The sequence below is a fragment of the Colossoma macropomum genome, unplaced genomic scaffold (genome assembly GCF_904425465.1).
Source record: "Colossoma macropomum unplaced genomic scaffold, Colossoma_macropomum, whole genome shotgun sequence".
Lineage (NCBI taxonomy): Eukaryota > Metazoa > Chordata > Actinopteri > Characiformes > Serrasalmidae > Colossoma > Colossoma macropomum.
Genome location: NW_023494810.1, coordinates 26,410,284 through 26,428,005, shown reverse-complemented (window position 1 = coordinate 26,428,005; position 17,722 = coordinate 26,410,284). Strand labels below are relative to the sequence as shown.

The window sequence follows — 17,722 nt, the reverse complement described above, 5'->3', positions numbered from 1 at the left end:
CTCTCTTTCAAAGATTAAAAGATTAATAAAGCTTTAATGACTGTTTATCTGATGAGGACAGCTTTTTTCTTGCATTGTTAACAGGAGTCCCATTTTTTGTACTGTGCAAGGTTCCCCTTCCTTTTGCAGCTGGGATGTATTATATCTAATCTCCTCAGAAACATCTCCTGAAAAATGAGTAACTTGTACTTAACGGCCATTTGACTGGATATGAAACAAATGAAGGGTGGTCACTGACTGATCAATCCGTTGCCTCAGTCTCTGACCATTACCTTATCAATAACGGAGGCTACAGTTTTGTTGTCCTCTGTTGGCTCGGTAGGCTTCTCAGCCTCTGGCTTAGGTGCAAACATAGAGGCCACCCGGACCACAGGCAACGGAACATCGCGAGGCACAAACTTCACCGAACTCAGAGGCATAGTCCACATCTTGATCTTCTTGAAAGACTTGGTCTTAGCAGAGTAACGCGACTCACAGACAAAAACATCTTCAGGTCTAAAGCCCTCAGGGCTGAGCTTGAAATACTCCTGAAACAACAAACAGCAAACCAGACAAAACAGTCAGAGCTTGGTTTCCCAAAAGGTTTGGAAACTGATCATTGGTGCGAAGTAGGGAAAATGTCCAGAGTGACACTTTCTCTACCATATCATGGTGAACTGTTCTACAGTGCTTTCCAGGTCCAGTCCAATCAAAGCAGAGCAAATACTTATACACTTGTACAGAACAACTTTACCTTAACAAACATGACGACGCATTTGCCCAGAATTTTGCTGACAGGGACTTTGTTGTAGTAGTCGCTTTTGAAGACTTCTTTCTCCAAGAATTTGCGTGTGGCAAGATGGAAGGTTTCATTCGGTCTGTAGAACCAGCAGCCATAAAGCCATTTCTCCCCTGCAAAAGAAACAAAGACAAAGATATACCTATATAGAAAAATACTTTTTAATTCTGGATCCCAAAAAGCAACACCAATCAAATTACAGAACAAAAAAGAAAAAGAAATAGAAAAGAAATATCTGGTACTTTATGTGCTTCCTTTTACCAGTTTATATCTGAAACAGATTTAGAGTGGCACTAGATTAAAGTCACATACCATAACATCAGCACAAATGAGGGTCATCAGCACAACGAGGGTCACAGTCAGACTGATGTGTGGGGATGCAACAAAGCAACTTAGAATTTTTGAATATATGGTACTTTTATAATATTCAATGCTCTAATAAAATGAAAATAGACATGATCTGGGTCGATGTTTAGGTCTCAAATGCAAAATTAATATTATACTACTGAAGATATGATGACAATAGTAGATAATTCACTTGCATCCTCTAAAGATATCATTCAACAAGTTTTGACTGAGTTCTCTCTGAATACATTTTTAACATGGTCGCAATGATCAGATTCATCCACTCGGCGAAATGAGTCCGGAGCACAACTGACATTGTAAAATGTTTTTTGCACATTGCATGCAGGTACCCTTCCAAATCCCCAAATCTTACATAGGGTAGCTTTAATGTAAGCTAATGTAAGCATTCTAAGGCACTCCTTATTTTAACTTCAAAATCGAAATTGAATAATGAATGTGTCAATGCCTACAAGAATGCCTGTAAAACCATATTTTCTTTAAGTAAATTTAGCTATCTTGCTAATGCTGGTTAGGTTCTGGTTTTATTTATGATGACTGATATCTACCATGCTATTGGAAATGTAGCCAACATTAGTGCTAGTCTAGCTAATCTTACAGGTGTTTAGCTCAGAAACCTGACAGTGAGTGAAGGCATGTCAATACATTGTTGAAATTGGGTTGTTGAAATTGGTTCTTCAAAACCAGCTGTACACATGTTCCACTCTCTACATAAGCATCATTTTTGAGTTCATTGTGGATGGGTTTGCTGTGAATTCAGTGGGTATGCAGGGCTGGGATGGAGAAAAACACCTGCTATCATTGTAATACCTGTGTCATCCTGCCAAAGGCGCTCTATGCAGACAATGTGGGGCTGTAGGTTTGGCTCAGCGGGCTCTACGTAGACATAGTCTCCTACATGGTACATTCTGTCTTGGAAACTGCAGTCCTGACTGTACGTACGCTGAAGGCCCCCCTGCCAGGAACCCCCAGAAGATTCCTCACTCTTCTCTGCTTCTGCAGTCAGGAAATTTGTCAGCAGGTTTGAAAAGATAATAAGGGAGAAATCACTCATGGACTTGGGTTTTATTTGTATATGAGTGGAATTTTATTGAAATAAAGGGAATGCATAATAGGTCTCCTTAACACCTTAATCTCTAGTCTTATTATCAGTAACTACTATAAATTGCTCACAAACTACAATGAAACTAACATTTGTTAAGTTTCATATATGTTTATTCATCATAAAAAAGACGCTTAAAAAGTAACTAATTTAAAATGTTAATTATCAGGATTCTGTTAACTTTCTATAAGATGTTAAATTAGCCCAATTTTAAATTTAACGTCAATTTTAAAGTTAAAACATCAACAGATAACATTAGTGTAGTTAACAACAACAAACAGTGTAATTACACAGCTTATAATTTAAGTGCTTTGAGTTTTGTCTATCTATCAGCAAAAACAAAAGCAGATGGTCAGCAACATACCTTTTTTCTCTTCCTCCCTCTTGAGCTTGTCCTCCTCAAACTCTTTGGGCAACTTCTCTTTCTTCTCCTTCTCCACATCACTGTGCAGGTGTTTGGAGGTGTAGCTGAGGGCCGGGGTGAGCAGGATTTCGCCGTTCTTACACAGCTCGTCTCTGATCCGAATGAAGAACTGCTGTAGCTCCACTGCATCCTCAAAGATCTCTGAGTCCGTCCTGCCGCAGAAACCACAAAGAGAAACAGCGAAACTGTTGCACTGTTTGCAGCGAAAAAGTGAAACTTAGTCCTTGAAATGAATAAAAGAGCAAATATTGTCTGACTTGTCATCTGTTAACCAAAGACAAAGTTCAACAGGAAAAATTAATTACGTACAAAGAACGCTCATGTACATTACCATTCAAATATTTGGTATTCCTTATCATATTAATCATGTTTGTTATTTTATGTACACTATTAATTTATACTGTGTAGATTTAAATGGCCCATATCCTCCTTTTTTCTTGCATTTTTATTCCACTTATAACATTTGTGTGATTTTATGTTCCAAAAAATGTTCATGGCCTGTATCCTACCTCTCTTTATCCATTACAAATAAGCAGGCTGCTTTTGTTCCAGACAGATTTATGTAAATGAGCTCTGTTCTGATTGGCTACCCTGCACTGTGCCTCATTCCAAAAGCACTCAGAGCTGAAATACTGGTTAGAACTTCAGCATTAATGGGTGGGACTGAACTGATGTAGGCTGAGTAAGTGGTAATAAGTTAATGAGTTCTCTCTTGTAACAATCGCAAAAACAATGAATTCAAAACGGGCAGTTTTTTCAGCAGAGTTTTCACATATAAGCAGAGAATGGTAAGTTTTTAAAACTTCAACAATGTTTACATATTACATAAAACTTCTCTATTTCAAAAAAGTGGGGGGAAATTCAGTTTTCTAATATCTCTGCCCTGTAACTATTATAAATTCTAGATATTAATTTTATTAAAACAATTTTGTTGCTATAAAGCTTTCTCAGTAATTTTAGATTATCTATAGCTCTGTTTATCATTTTGCTTTCTTTTTTTAAATTATGTACAGCTTCCTGGCTTCCTGCTTATTTGAAATCTGTCAAGTTGCACAGGACTAACATATTACAAGATTTTCATACATTTATCTGTAACCAAACTGGTTTTGTATTATTGAAAACATTGATTCCAAACTTCTAACTGATTCCAAAATGGTACATTGTCTATTTGAATGGCTCCCCACCCGTCTTTGAACAGTCCTACTCCAGAACTCTTCCAGTTCCCAGCACCCTTAAATGAATCAATGTGGGTTCTGGTGAGGTGTTACCTATGCATTCGCCTTGCTTTCTCCAGCACTTCAAACATATGGTCCTGGAAGACGTCCAGGCGTTTGTAGCGCCCTTTATCCACGTTGGCCCGTATGATCTCAAAGTTGAGCGGAGGTCTGTCTGGATGAGCGGGGTCCTCTGCTGAAATCTCTGCCAATGAGTCACTATAGCAACGGCCCTCATCATCTTGGTGACCCAACACAGACACAAAGAGACTGCGAATCAGGTCCTGGATGAGACGAGGGACATCCGGCACATGGGCGTCGTCACCCCCTTCCAAGTCCCTCCTAGTCTCCAGAAGGACCTTGTGGAGCACCAGCGCGTCTTTGTAGATGAGCGACTCAGGCTCGTTGTAGGTGCAAGCATTGTTAAACATCATCACCAGGTCTTCCACCAGGGCGTCAACGTCCTGGTACTTGTTGGCCAGCATGTGGCTTTTGATCCGTTCCATGTCTATGGGCCTCTTGATGGCCACATAGTAGTCGGGGAGTTCGGCTCGGGACGGGAGGCGGAGGAAGATGGTGCTGAGGCGTCGGCCACGCTTGTCCGTGTAGTTCTTCACTGCCTCATAGAGCTGGTTCAGCTTCTGCTGCAGTGGTGTCAGGTATTTGGACTTCTTAGGGGAGATGCCACTCTTTCCTGTCATTATAGAGGAAGAAAGTTTTACAATGTACTCAATTTTTCCTTATCCCTAATGTAGCTTGGTGTCTGAAATTTGCCTCTTTACTTTTGCACTGGAACTATGAGGCTAATGTAGCTAGCAAGCAATAAGAGCTTAAACCCCACAATAAGCAACGTTCAAACTGCATACCTGCATACCTAACCCTATTTTTGCACATTTGTCACACTTCATTGTTTCAGATCTTCAAACAAAATGACAATCAAAGTAAACACAAAATACAGGTTTAAAAATGTTCATTACTTTTACTGACGGAAAAACATTTTCCAACACCAACTGGCCTTAGTTACTCAATCAACCAATGAACCATTTTCAGTTGATAATTTGGATCAGTTAAACTAGACACACCCACATTTGATTACTGTCAGTCCTCTCGAATCTTAAAATCACTTAAATAGAACCTTTCCAGCAATGTGAAGTTCTCAACAAACAGCAGACTATGTCTATGCCTATTCTATGAGAAAAATTTACTGAAATATTTGAGTCTGCAAAGGGTTACAACGATATTTCTAAAGCTCTGAGACTCCAGCGAACCACAGTGAGAGCCATTCTCTCTAAAAGGAGCCGCCCTGGAACAGAGGTTTATCCCAGAAGTGGTCAACCTACCGAAATCCCTCCCAGAGCACAGTGATGAATCATTTACCAAATCACAACAGAACCTAGATGAGTATCTAAGCGACTGCAGGCTTCATTCACCTCAGATAAGGTCAGCGTTCATTATTCCACCTCTAGAATGAGACTGCGCACAAATGGTCTCTATCCAAAAAGACCTTGATAACCCCCAAGTCTTATGCAATAATGTTCTGTAGACTGATGAGTCAAAAGAGGAACTTTTTAGAAGACACAAGTCCCGTTACATCTGGCATAAAGCTGACACAGCATTCAACAATAAGAACGTGATACCACTAGTCAAACATGGTGGTGGTAGTGTGATGGTGTGGAGATGCTTCACTGCTTCAGGGCTTGGGTGCCTTGCTTTAATTGGTGGAACCATAAATTCTACTCTCTACCAGAAAATCCTGCAGAATATCTAGTCGACAGTCTGTGAACTGAAGCTTAAGCATAACTGGATTATCCAACAAGAAAATGATCAGAGGCACAAGAGCAAGTCCACTTCTAAATGACTCAAAAGAAACAAAACTAAGGATCCTGAACACACATTTCCTCATGCTCTGCTTGTCTTACATTCTATTTTGTAAAAGGATCTGAAACCATTTAGTGTGGCAAAAATAGACCTCAGGAGGGGGCAAATACTTTTTCATGGCACTGAATAAATGAACAGTAGTATATTGCTACTTGAAGCCTGAAGTTTCATACTGTTTAATTTCATACTATTTTATACAGATAACGGTAAGTCATTCAGTGCCAATGATCACATAAGAACATCTATTTAAGATTACTTAACAGCTCCACAAGAAACCTGAACAGCAAACGGTTGCTTGTATCTGTTGATTTGTGGTGCTGTGTAGATGGCTAAGAATGTTCTACAGTATATCTGGAAGGAAGGGGGTACATAGTCTATTTTTCCAGTATGCTTGTGAAACAACATACTTATTTTGAGTTTTGGTGAGACAATGTCATCATCGTCTGGTGTAGGCCCAAGTTCTCTCTTTTTGTCCCTCATAATCTTCTCCAGAGTGTTAGCATCATTATACACCTGCAGTCAAACCATCATGTGATCTTGATGTCTTACAGTTCACAAAAAGTATCATACTATACTGTGCAAAAGTCAGAGATCACTTTTATTTCTTTAATTTCCAGGCAAAATAGCTAATAAGTACAAGTTATTCATTTTCAGGAGATATTTCTGAGAGACTTAGATAATCTACTTTCATAAAGGAGTCAAAGAAAAATAAGTGAAAAAAAAATGGAGATCAAAAATTATTGAAAGATGTAGAGAAAATGGGGCTCCTAGCTGCTGTGGTAGATCTGGTAGAGCACCAAAAACAGTATTTAAAGCTTTGAGAGAGAGGAGAAAATCAAGCTCCACTCTTGCTTTAGATCTGAAAAATCCACAGATGTTTGTCCATCCTTCCACTGTGAGAAGACAACACAACACTATGGGTCTGAAAGGATGTGCAGCTGTCAAGAAGCCGTTACTGACAAAAGGAAACAGACAACTAAAGAAGAAAGTGTCGGTAAGAAAAAAATGGACTTCTGAGATGTGGAGTAAGGTCTCATCGACTGATGGGTCCATATTTGTAATTCGGATTACTTTGTTCATGAGAAGCAGAAAATGCAACCAACTTCTAAGACTGAACTATGGAGATGTGGAAAAATATCCCTTCAGATTTCTTTGAAAAACGGAAAGCAAGTCTCCTGCAAAACGCTGTAATAAGGGCAAATGGGGGATAATTTCACATTATATTTAGTTGTTGAGGCTTCTGTGTAATTTTCTGTTAAATATATGTTTCTGGATTTTTCCTGAAGCTGAAAAATAAATAAATTGTACTCTGCTGTTTTGACTGGAACTTACGCAAACAAAAGGTACTGACTTTAGCACAGTACTGTACATGGCAGTAACAGTTCATACATGTACATCACTGGATAATCTGATGTGTCTGAAGTGATTTCTACTCACTGGCTGGACAGTGTGCCAGTCACAAGTACTACTACTCTATCCATCAACTAAACTACCCTTCTCGGTAAAGTCACAAAGAGTGGACACTAGTCAATTTCATTTCATTTAGCCACCACTGCCTGGTCACTGTCATTACTAACCCACCTGTGAGCCTTCTTCATTGTAGTGTCTTGCATTTCGGAACATCAGCTTCATGTCCTCCAACATGGCGTCTTCGTTGTGGTATCTGTCTGCACGGACATTGTGGTCTATGGTGCGCAGGTCCATAGGCTCCAGTATGATCTTATAGTAGTCTGGATAGTCTTTCTTAGATGGTTTAACCATGAATAAGTCACATAGTCTCCGTCCACTGCCTAGTTCTCGAGCCTCAGTCACAGCCAGGTACAGAGCCTTCATACGATTCTTCTTGGTATTCTTTTTATGACTGTTGGCCATTTAATTGGAAACAAAGTTCTAATAAACAAATATTCTAATAAAGATTCATTGTGTAGCCACATATACTACAGGTCAAAAGTATGGAAAGCAGTGATACTCTAACAACATGGGAAAAGTCCCTTACATTAACAAAACATCCTAATTCAAAACATCTGAATGTGGGAATCAGGTGGATTTGATTACAGGTGCAATAAAACTCTGCAGGAGAATCACACGAAGCAAAACAGTTGTACTAATATACTAATTAACATATTTCTGTTCATTTTATTACTTATATTTTTATATATATTTCTTTACTTTCACAAAGTTAGTGTTGCTTTTAAATGTTTGGCCAGCAGTGTATGGACACAACTTAGTAATAAAACTGCAAACCTTTACAGTGAAAGTCTGAAATGAACTATAGAATTGTATTGTATGTAGGATCAGACTGAAATATCAGTTGGCTGATAATAATCATTGATATTGACGACCCACATTTCTTTCATTTCCGCAAATATATCACTGAAAACATGCTGATAATTGGCTACTTTTTTTGGTTACATGAACGGACCGAGAATACATGTCTCAAGACAACTTAAACTTTCAAACTTCAACTTTTGGTGCTGGATTGCAGCGAAATCTGACGCCATCTCTAAATCCTGTCCCTCTAGTAGGTGCTTTTAGCTAACTGTACTGTTTTTCCTTGGCAAGAGGAAACATGACATTTATGCGTAATTTGTAGTTTTGTTTGGGGGACTTTTCAGTCATTCTAACTTACATCTGTGGGCAAATGACAGGCTTGTTTTCCATGGGACAATGTTAGTGAGCACACCATCCTCCTCTAGTTTAAGCACCGCCTTCACAAGGAGTTGGATTGATTTAGAAAGTTCATACTTAGTCATTTAGCCCATAAAGTCTCATTACAAGATCATGCCTGGCCCAGTGAGACTAACTCTCGATCAATGATGGGGCAAAACTTTAGACAGTTGTGCCACTGGGAAACCCAATATGAGGCACTCCTTGTTTTATCTATATCAGAGTAATAAAGAACAAATGGTTACATGATGTAAAATGTACTCAAACCCCACCCCTTAGCATAAGAATAGCATGTTATGACACACAAAAACGTAGCTGCACCCCCTGTGTTACAATATTAATATTATTTAACATTGTGAGTTTGCTATTTGTTTGAGTTTTAAGAAGTGTGAAAACTGAAAACTTAACGTTATGTCAGTCAGTAAAGCACTGTATAACTAAAACACTGAAAGCAGCTGATATTATCACTTACCTGGATTTTTAGCCTCCTAAATTGGTATCAGCCATAATTTTTTTAATCTGTTGGGCCCTAATCGTAAGATTAAAGATGTTGTTTTTTAATGTGGTCAACCAAGAAGTAAGGGTGGTACTTCTAATAATGACTTTACATACCACATAGTTCTACAGATTTTTCAAAGGAAATGTATAAAAAAGTCATTCAGAGAGGTTTAGAATGAAATTGTCTATTGTAGAGAAACATATTGAACGATTAAAAACTATAATAATAATTACTTTCCATGATGCCATTTTTAGAGACATTAAATGCTTCAGACATCTGGTTTCCATCACCAACACTGTGAATGATTCTGACTGTGTAAACTTCAAGAATTTCACATCAAACCACTCTGAATGACTTTGTTCACATCTAATTTAATTCTGGATAAATTTGGAAAAAACTGAGGAATTTCCCCTTCAGTTAGACTGAAAGATTCTACCTCTTGCGTTTGATGCTGCCACTGTCCGACAGAGTAGAGGACAGCATACTGTCTCCGTCCTCTTCTTCTCTCCTCAACAACTCCTTCCTCTTCAGCTGGACACATGCACACAACCAAAATTCAATGTGATAATAAAGTATGCCAAAATTTGAATTTAATTGATTGAATTTTTTTCAAACTGAAAAGGCTTAAAAGGATAAAATAATGTGAAACAGACTCAAAATCCAGGGAGTTTACCTGGAGAATGTGCTGCAATTTGAGAGCCCGTTTGTAGATGTGGGAGTTGGGGACGTTGTAGCGCTTTGCATTCTCAAACATCAGGTTCAGATCAGAGTCCATCTGCTCCACACTCTCATATTCATTATTCTTCATTTTATCTCTGGAGACAGGAATACAGCAAGGTTATATGAAAAATCAACTGAAATGATGGCCAAATACTGAAGATTGTACTTTGAAGTGTCATGTTTTACACATTTATCCTATTTGTTATTAGAGACATGAAAAGACATTCCAAGAATCCTATTTTTATTCTCCCTAAATAGCAATGGGCCTCGTTCACCAATCATTTCTAAGAAGCAATTTCGTCTTAAAACCCACTTATGCAGTTTTTAAGAAGATTCTGACATTCGCCAATGTTTTCTTATTTGGGATTTGTTCTTAGGTGAGAACAGAATCTACACACAGTCAAGGGCACAAAGGTGTGAACAATTCTGCAGTTTAAAAAGATGTCATGACCCTGATGCAGTCCTTTCTCAAGAACAAACGTGAGAAAAAACTGAGGAAGGCATTAGTGAATGAGGCCCAATGTTTGTCTCAGATACTTTATTGAATATAAGTGGTGTACCATAATTGTCCAGTTTGCTCTTAAACAACATAATGCCTAAGAATCCTTTTTATTATCTGTCTATGGAGCATCAAGGCAAGCATGCTGTGGATGTAACCTGGCTGTACCGAATCTGCTGTAGAGAGATGGGTTGATTGATCTGCTGGTAGTAGTCAGGGTAGTCCTTCCTAGAGGGCAGCTGAAAGAAGGGCTCGGCTATGAGCTGGCCTTGGCTGTTCCTGCCCCCTCGTACAGCCTCGTACATCTGGAAGATGGGGTTGGACATGTCCATATTGGAGTGGATGCTCTCAGCCTCTGATTCACCTTCGTCATAATGCACTGAGCCTGGGACAAGAAAAGAGGGACTGTGAATATGCTAATAACAAATGTAGCTGTTCTACAGTGCAATGGCTGGTTGCTTAGATATAGGGGTAGGCAATATGACAACATGTTATTGATCAAAAAAATTACACCACAATGGGCTTTACTGAGCAAGTGTGCATGGAATATTCCTAGAACACTTGCCAACTACATGCTAAATAAAAAAAACTGAGATTTAGACCAATTGTAGACAGTCTGTAACAACAACCAGTGGTGTCAAAGTATCAATTTAAAACTGCATAGTAACAACTTGTTGGCAAAGCATTGTACCAACCCAATTTCAAATAAGAAATTTTCTCAAATGAGAAAATATACATTTAGTTTGGCCTGTATTAAATAGAACTGAAAACAGTACGAAACATGTAACAGAGAGGGAGACGACGAGGCGGGATGCAAGTGCATTTTTTTTTTGTTTTACTGAAATCCATTACAAGGAAAACAAAACCACAAAAGCAACTAGACCAAGACAGAACACTACTGACAAAAATACTTAGACATAAAGCGTAATTTAAATAAACTAGAAAACAAACAGGAGGTAGAAAACAAGACAGGGCCTGACAAACCAAAACACCAAGCGAAGCCAAGACAAACAACCAGAGGTAATAATACAAGTGAAAATACCAAAAACACCTGGGGCAAATGAGAGGGTGGGACTACAGAGTATACACAGGTGAGACTGATGAAAAAGAGGCAAGACAGGGAAGGATACAGACACCAAAAGAACAACAAAAGTACATGGCAAGACAAATGATGGAAAGTAAACAAGGACAGTCACAGACAGAAAAGAGAAAGACAAGGGCAGGGCAATACGGTATGTTACAACATGATATATTATTTTTGGTGTAAATATACATTCTTCCGAAATTTGATTCCTGCAACATGTTCCAAAAAAGTTGGGACAGGACCATGTTTACCATTGTGCTACATCACCTTAATCATTTGTGGACTGAAGACACCAATCAATCCAGTTTCGAAAGCAGAATTCTGTGCCATTCTTCTGTTATGCAAGTCATCAGCTGCAAAACTGTATGGAGCCTTTGTTGACATATTTTGCCCTTCATAATGTGTCTCACAGTTTCAATGGAAGACAGGTTTGGACTGCTGGCAGGCTAGTCTAGCACCCACACTCTATGGGCATGTTTACATCTTGCATTAATATACAATTTTGAGATTTCAGATCATGCTTAAATTTCACTTGACCACATGAAAAGTCAGGTGTAAACATCCCCAGGATGCATTAAGATCACATCACTCAAACCACACTTGGAGGTGATCATAGATAATATATGTGTGTTGATGTGTTTTTCAGGCAGGAAAGGTACAATCGGATTATGTCTGGTTACACTGGATACGCGTTTCAGTGAAAACTGTAAAGTGAATCTGGCCAAAGCTTATCCAGATATGATCATGGCACAAAACGCATGTGTTGTAAAACATGCAGAAAGCGGTACGGTGTTGTCATGTTGAAATAAGCATGGATGTCCCTGAAAAAGACATTATCTAGAAGGCAGCATATGTTGCTCAAAAATGCTTATATATCTTGACGCATAGATGGTCCCTTCACAGATGGGCAGGTTACCCATGCCATGGGCACTAACACGCCCCAGACCACGACAGACCCTGGCTTTTAAACTTTCATGCTGGTAACAATCTGGCCCTGTTTCAATTTAATAAAGGTCAAACAGAATTTACTAACCACTGCTTTCTGTTTTTCTTAGCATTTCGCACACTATCCCAACTTTTCTGAAATTTAGGTTTGTATATGGTGAAAGTTTCTTCATGTTTTGCAATTTTGCACTTCTGTGCCACTTGCCCACCTCTAGCTACACGTTGGCTCATTTTCACGTTTTTATGCATTAGCCCAATTCCAATTCAAAACCAAAAAGGCATGTGGCAAGAACAAAAGTGAACAAAATACAACTGTCAATTGTTCTCAGTGCACCTAATGATCCACAACTTGTGACACAAGATTTGATTGGTTAATCTTGTGTCAAAACCAAATAGTACCACATCAGTTTTCAAGGGGTATTTATACTTGATGGATATTATCCTTGTTTGCAGAAAGCACACAAAAATACACTGATTTCAGAACAAATGCAGGTTAGCAGACTTCAACACTGTCCAAATATTTTTAAAAAAATCGATATGCTACATATTATTTGAGAAAAAGTCAAACGACACAATCATACAACAGTAACAGACTTACTTAGACCTAATGGCACTATGTAGATATGATAAAATACATAAATAAATAGAAGATGACCTGTGAGGATGCCGTCTTCATCGCTCTCTGAACCGTACTGTAAAGCCATGGTGATGGAGGATAGTCTGTCTCCATGAACTGACCTTCTGTTTCTAGTCACACACACAGAAACAAACGCAATGCACTATGATATTTATACAAAGCTGCATTGTCTGTGTAATTTAGTCCACATTCCCTTTTCATGCTGTGTTATTTGGTCTCCTTTTAGTTTCATGCACTCTATACACAGGCTCCCATACTGTTTCCAACATTCCAAAACTTTTCCAGAACTTCTCATAAACTCTTTTATTTTTCATGAGTTGAACATTTCCCTGAAGTATGGTACCATTTATCAATCTTTTGATTAGTACAAAAGATTTATGTTTGTACTACACTGCGTTTAAGTTGAATTGCTAACAATTTGGCAGATCATGGCGACTGGAAACAGCAGAACAATTGTAACAGTTTGCTTAAATGATCAATTTAGCAAAAAGATGTTAAGCATATTTCTACAGACATAAATACGCTTAAAGGGATCATTATGAGAAACTGATGCCATGTGCTAAAAAATGTAATTTTGTACCTAAATATTATGGAACAATCCTACATTAGTAGTTTCTCTGCAGACACCAAAAACTTAAATGAATTTTGATGTTAATTTATATTTTCATAATTTTTCAGCTATTTTACTATAATCCATGGCATACGCAGGCCTGAAAATTAAAAATTCACTGACTTTTGCAGGTTTTCTAAAACTGTGGAAAATGTGTGTATATGAAGTTCTGCTGTATTGGTCCCTGCTATCTTTCTACATTTAAAAACTACTTTAAAATGTTCTTTGAGGAACTAATAGTAGTTCTTCTAAAAAATCACTCCAAAGAGCCCTTTTTGGCCCATATATTGGAACAACAAGAGCTCACATGATCGGAGTCTGTAACTGAGGGAACTAACCTGATTCGGATGCTGGATTTAATGGGCTCCGTATGTTCAAGCTCCATCTTTCTCTGGGAAAAGATTTTCTTGATGGTGTTTGCATCCTGTAAGTACATCATGACAGATTATGGTACTTTGTCCAGAAGAATTTATGTACTGATAAAATGGTCATTTCATTATAAATTACCTTAAACACCTGTGAACCAGGCTCATTGTATGTTTTTGCGTTTTTGACTAAGAGGTCGATGTCCTTGGCCATATGATTCACACTTTTATAGTAGCCAATCTATGGGGGGAAAAGAATCCATGTCTCAATAAAAATAAAAGAAATATGTAATATTTAATGTTTTCCATGTAATGCATATTATAGATACCTGTATCCTTTGAGCAATGGCCTTGAGGTCTATCGGCTCTTTGATAATATCATAATAATCTGGGTATTGCTGTAGAAAAGAGAATGTGAATGTTGAAAATGTGAATATTATGATGTACTGTACAGTCCATACACGAGGATTAGAGGTGTAAAAATGCATTGATCTGATTTAACTGCATATTTTTTGGAATGTTTTAATAAAACTCAAAAATATGAAATAATGCATGCACTTTTTGGCCTAAATAACATCCAGTTTTTTGCAAATGTAAAAATATAAAAAGGTTGTATTGTTTTTATTGTCTATATTCTGTTACTTTGAGGTCACATCCGGTGTATTTGTACAAATTATCCTGAATTGTGAAGAAATGTAAATTAATCATTATCAAATTAAATGGTTTTGAGGTCAGAGATTTATATCCCTAATTAGTACCATAACTGCCTCATACTATTTTAGAAGGAAGTCTCTGGAATAGTTCGCTGACAAGTCGTCCGTGTTCAGTGTAGGTCAACACTGTGTCCAGCAGCTGCTCCAACACCTCCTTAAGAACAGATGCAGACTGAGGAAGAGAATAATACAATAGACGGTAATATTAGATTACTATACACTCAGATGAGACAACACTTTTGTTTCAGAAAGCTTAATCTATAAGGTAATGTATCTGAGTCTGAAGGGACAGCTTTTGAGAATAATTCTCACTTCATCCTCCATTGAACCTCCAGCATTTTCCTGTGTGTCGTCACCATCGTCGTCATCATCTTCATAGTCTCCTCGCTGCACAAACTCATTCTTGGTACGAATGTAGAGGTCCCACAACTTACACGCAGCTCGGTATTCTGGAGTTTCAGGCTAGACAAGAAAGGTAGAGTTGTTTTATTGTAACCCACACCACCTAAGCATATAGTGAGGGAAAACAAGTATTCAGACACTTTTGTTTTTGTTATTTAATATACTTAAAATTTACACACACGTCTTTTAATTTTGTACTTATAAATACAAGCAAAAAAGTTTGCATTCACAAACAAAAACAAAGACCTTCAAAAAAAGGTAATAGACCCAAAGAGCTTTGGGATGTCTACTGCAGCAAGTAATAAGCTTTTTGCATCATTGTGGTTCAATTCTGTCCCATTTCTCTTGGCAAGCTGTGTTCAATTCCCCAAAGGGTGCTTCTGATGGAATCACAATTTCAAAATTCTCCATATGTTTAAAATAGGATGTGAGTCAGAAGATTGGCTAGGCCATGCAAGCAAATTTATTTTCTTTACTCTCTTTAATTATTTCAGCTGCATGTTTGGGGTCATTGGGCCTCATTTATCAACCATTCTTAAGAAGAAATTTCTTCTTAAAGTCTACTTACTCAGTTTTTACAAAGATTCTGACATTCACTATGTTTTCTTATTTGGATTTGTTTGGTAAGAACAGAATCTTCACACATTCAAGAGCACAAAGGTGTGACCAATTCTGCGGTTTAAGAACACGTCATGAAACTGATAAGGACTTTTTCTCTTTTTTTTAGGACCTTTCTCAAGAACAAATTTAAGAAAAACAAAGATATTACAAAGATATTGGTAAATGAGACCCAGTATCTTATCCCCACATTCAGATTCTTGGGCAATGAGACTAAATTCTCTTCTAATACGTCTCAGTACATAACAGCCCCCTATCATGATGCTCCCACCTCCATACATCACTGAGAGTATGATGTTCTTGGGATCATATGTGCAAAATTTCTTTCGCCAAACATGATGATCTGAATTACTGCCAAAATGTTTGTCTAAATGCTCATGTAGAAATTTTGGACATGCATCTCTGTGTTTTTTTTTTTAACAGAGGAGTTTTGCGTGGGGTGTAGGAATGGAGATGATAGCAGTGCAGTCTAACCACTGTTCTCGCTTTTAAGTTGTTCTGCAAATGTTTTTCAAGCAACTGCTGCCTTCAAGCAATCTTGCATGGTGCACCAGTCCAGGGATGCTCAGTTGTGGTTTCATAAACTTTCCACTTGCATATTATTGAATCAATTGCACTGACAGATATCTTAAAGATCTTTTATATGGGTGCTTTCAAGTGTTGTTTATTAATGTTGTCCCTGATATTTTTAAGAGGCTCTTTCACCTTCACTATGATGCTACTTGTTGCATTAAATTTTCCCAATCAATGGCAACATCTTTTATAATGAAACCACGTGCAGCATTAATACCTAGAACTTGTTTTTTTTTTATTTTTAAATATATCTTTTTTTTACTTTTTTGTTTATATTTGTTCATGTAAAGTTCAAAAGATATTGTGTATGTAAATCTGCAGTGGATATATGAACTGGAACTATATTAAAAAACAAAAAACCAAGTGTCTGAATACTTGTTTCCCCTCACTGTATTTACCATTGAAAACAGACATATAGAAAATACTGGTAATTAAATATACCCAACATTAACTTTGTTAATAATAACGTTAATAAACACGCTACACCTAATTTATATACCGTCTATGTAATGGTGAAAGAAGTAAATCTAAAGCAACAGCAACATTTAGGTATTCATGTTTTATAGTATTCATTGAATTAAGTAACAGATTCTGTACATTAAGACAGAATACCTTGTAATAGGTCTTGGCATTGTTGAAAAGGAGCTGGAAATCAACTGTGAGCTGTTCTACGTCATCATATTCCTCCATCTTCAGCTTCTGCTGGATCTTCATCATGTCAATAGGCTGTGATACCACATCATAGTAATCAGGCTGGTTCCTTTAAGGAAGAAAGGGAACACTGAGCAACTCCTTATGCATGCACATCTATGGTTAATATGAACTGTTTCCAAATTCTTCAAGAAATATATTTGACTCAGTTTGGTTTGCAGTTTTCTAGACTTTTATGACAGTGACAATGATGTAATGTTTCAGTGCAGACAAACATACAAAACCTGAAATGTCAAATATGTCCCATGAATATACAACTGGCTAAACAATGAACAACATACTTTCCAACACATAGTTGCAAGGGAGTTTCATCTCACCTTCTCTTTGGTGCCCTAATGAAGAGCTCACACAGCATCCGGCCCTGGTCATCCTTATAGTCTCTGATTGTGTTGTACAATTCATGGCACACTGCAATCTGAGGCGTTAAAGACAGACAAAGTAAAGTTACAGACACCCAGCAGCTTTTTAAATTAATTAATTTGTCCTGAAGTAATCCGTGTCGTTCACTTTTTGTGTGTTTTCCCAGCTTAAACATATCTATGCTGACAAGTGTTTCCTGGGTTGTGGGAAGGCTTGGGATAAACTCCATGTGTCAAACACAAGGCCCACGGGCCTGACACAGTTAAATTATTTTAATTTTCTATTTTTATTTCACCCTGAGATGCACTACAGTACCCAGCATGCACTGCAACACTGTGTGAATTCTGACCCCCTTCCACCAACAACAATCTATGGGCCAGCGGTTCCACAGGAAAAAAGATGCCTGACATCTGGTTCAAGCAAATAGGCACTTTTAAAATAGCTTCCTTAAACAATTTATTTTTGTTTAGAATTATTTTTTAATAAGTATTAAATGCCTATTTTGCTTCTGAAGGTTTGGATAATTTTTAATAAATAAATAAGTCAGGAAAGTTATGGAT

At 37.7% G+C, this 17,722-nt stretch overlaps 1 protein-coding gene across 3 annotated transcripts in view; it reads right to left on the bottom strand.

Annotated features, from left to right (window-relative positions):
* The window catches only part of pbrm1 (polybromo 1), a 30,822-nt gene that overhangs the window by 11,163 nt on the left and 1,937 nt on the right, over positions 1-17,722 (bottom strand). For all 3 annotated transcript variants that reach the window (XM_036559382.1, XM_036559383.1, XM_036559384.1), the window contains exons 3-20: positions 17,120-17,217; positions 16,704-16,851; positions 14,811-14,960; positions 14,560-14,670; positions 14,115-14,183; positions 13,928-14,026; positions 13,759-13,844; positions 12,829-12,920; positions 10,313-10,529; positions 9,599-9,740; positions 9,362-9,456; positions 7,341-7,620; positions 6,167-6,272; positions 3,936-4,575; positions 2,608-2,819; positions 1,952-2,137; positions 734-891; positions 273-527 (exon numbers count right to left, since the gene is read on the bottom strand). In XM_036559382.1, coding sequence (XP_036415275.1) covers positions 273-527; positions 734-891; positions 1,952-2,137; positions 2,608-2,819; positions 3,936-4,575; positions 6,167-6,272; positions 7,341-7,620; positions 9,362-9,456; positions 9,599-9,740; positions 10,313-10,529; positions 12,829-12,920; positions 13,759-13,844; positions 13,928-14,026; positions 14,115-14,183; positions 14,560-14,670; positions 14,811-14,960; positions 16,704-16,851; positions 17,120-17,217 — 3,144 coding nt within the window. The remainder of the gene's footprint in view (positions 1-272; positions 528-733; positions 892-1,951; positions 2,138-2,607; positions 2,820-3,935; positions 4,576-6,166; positions 6,273-7,340; positions 7,621-9,361; positions 9,457-9,598; positions 9,741-10,312; positions 10,530-12,828; positions 12,921-13,758; positions 13,845-13,927; positions 14,027-14,114; positions 14,184-14,559; positions 14,671-14,810; positions 14,961-16,703; positions 16,852-17,119; positions 17,218-17,722) is intronic.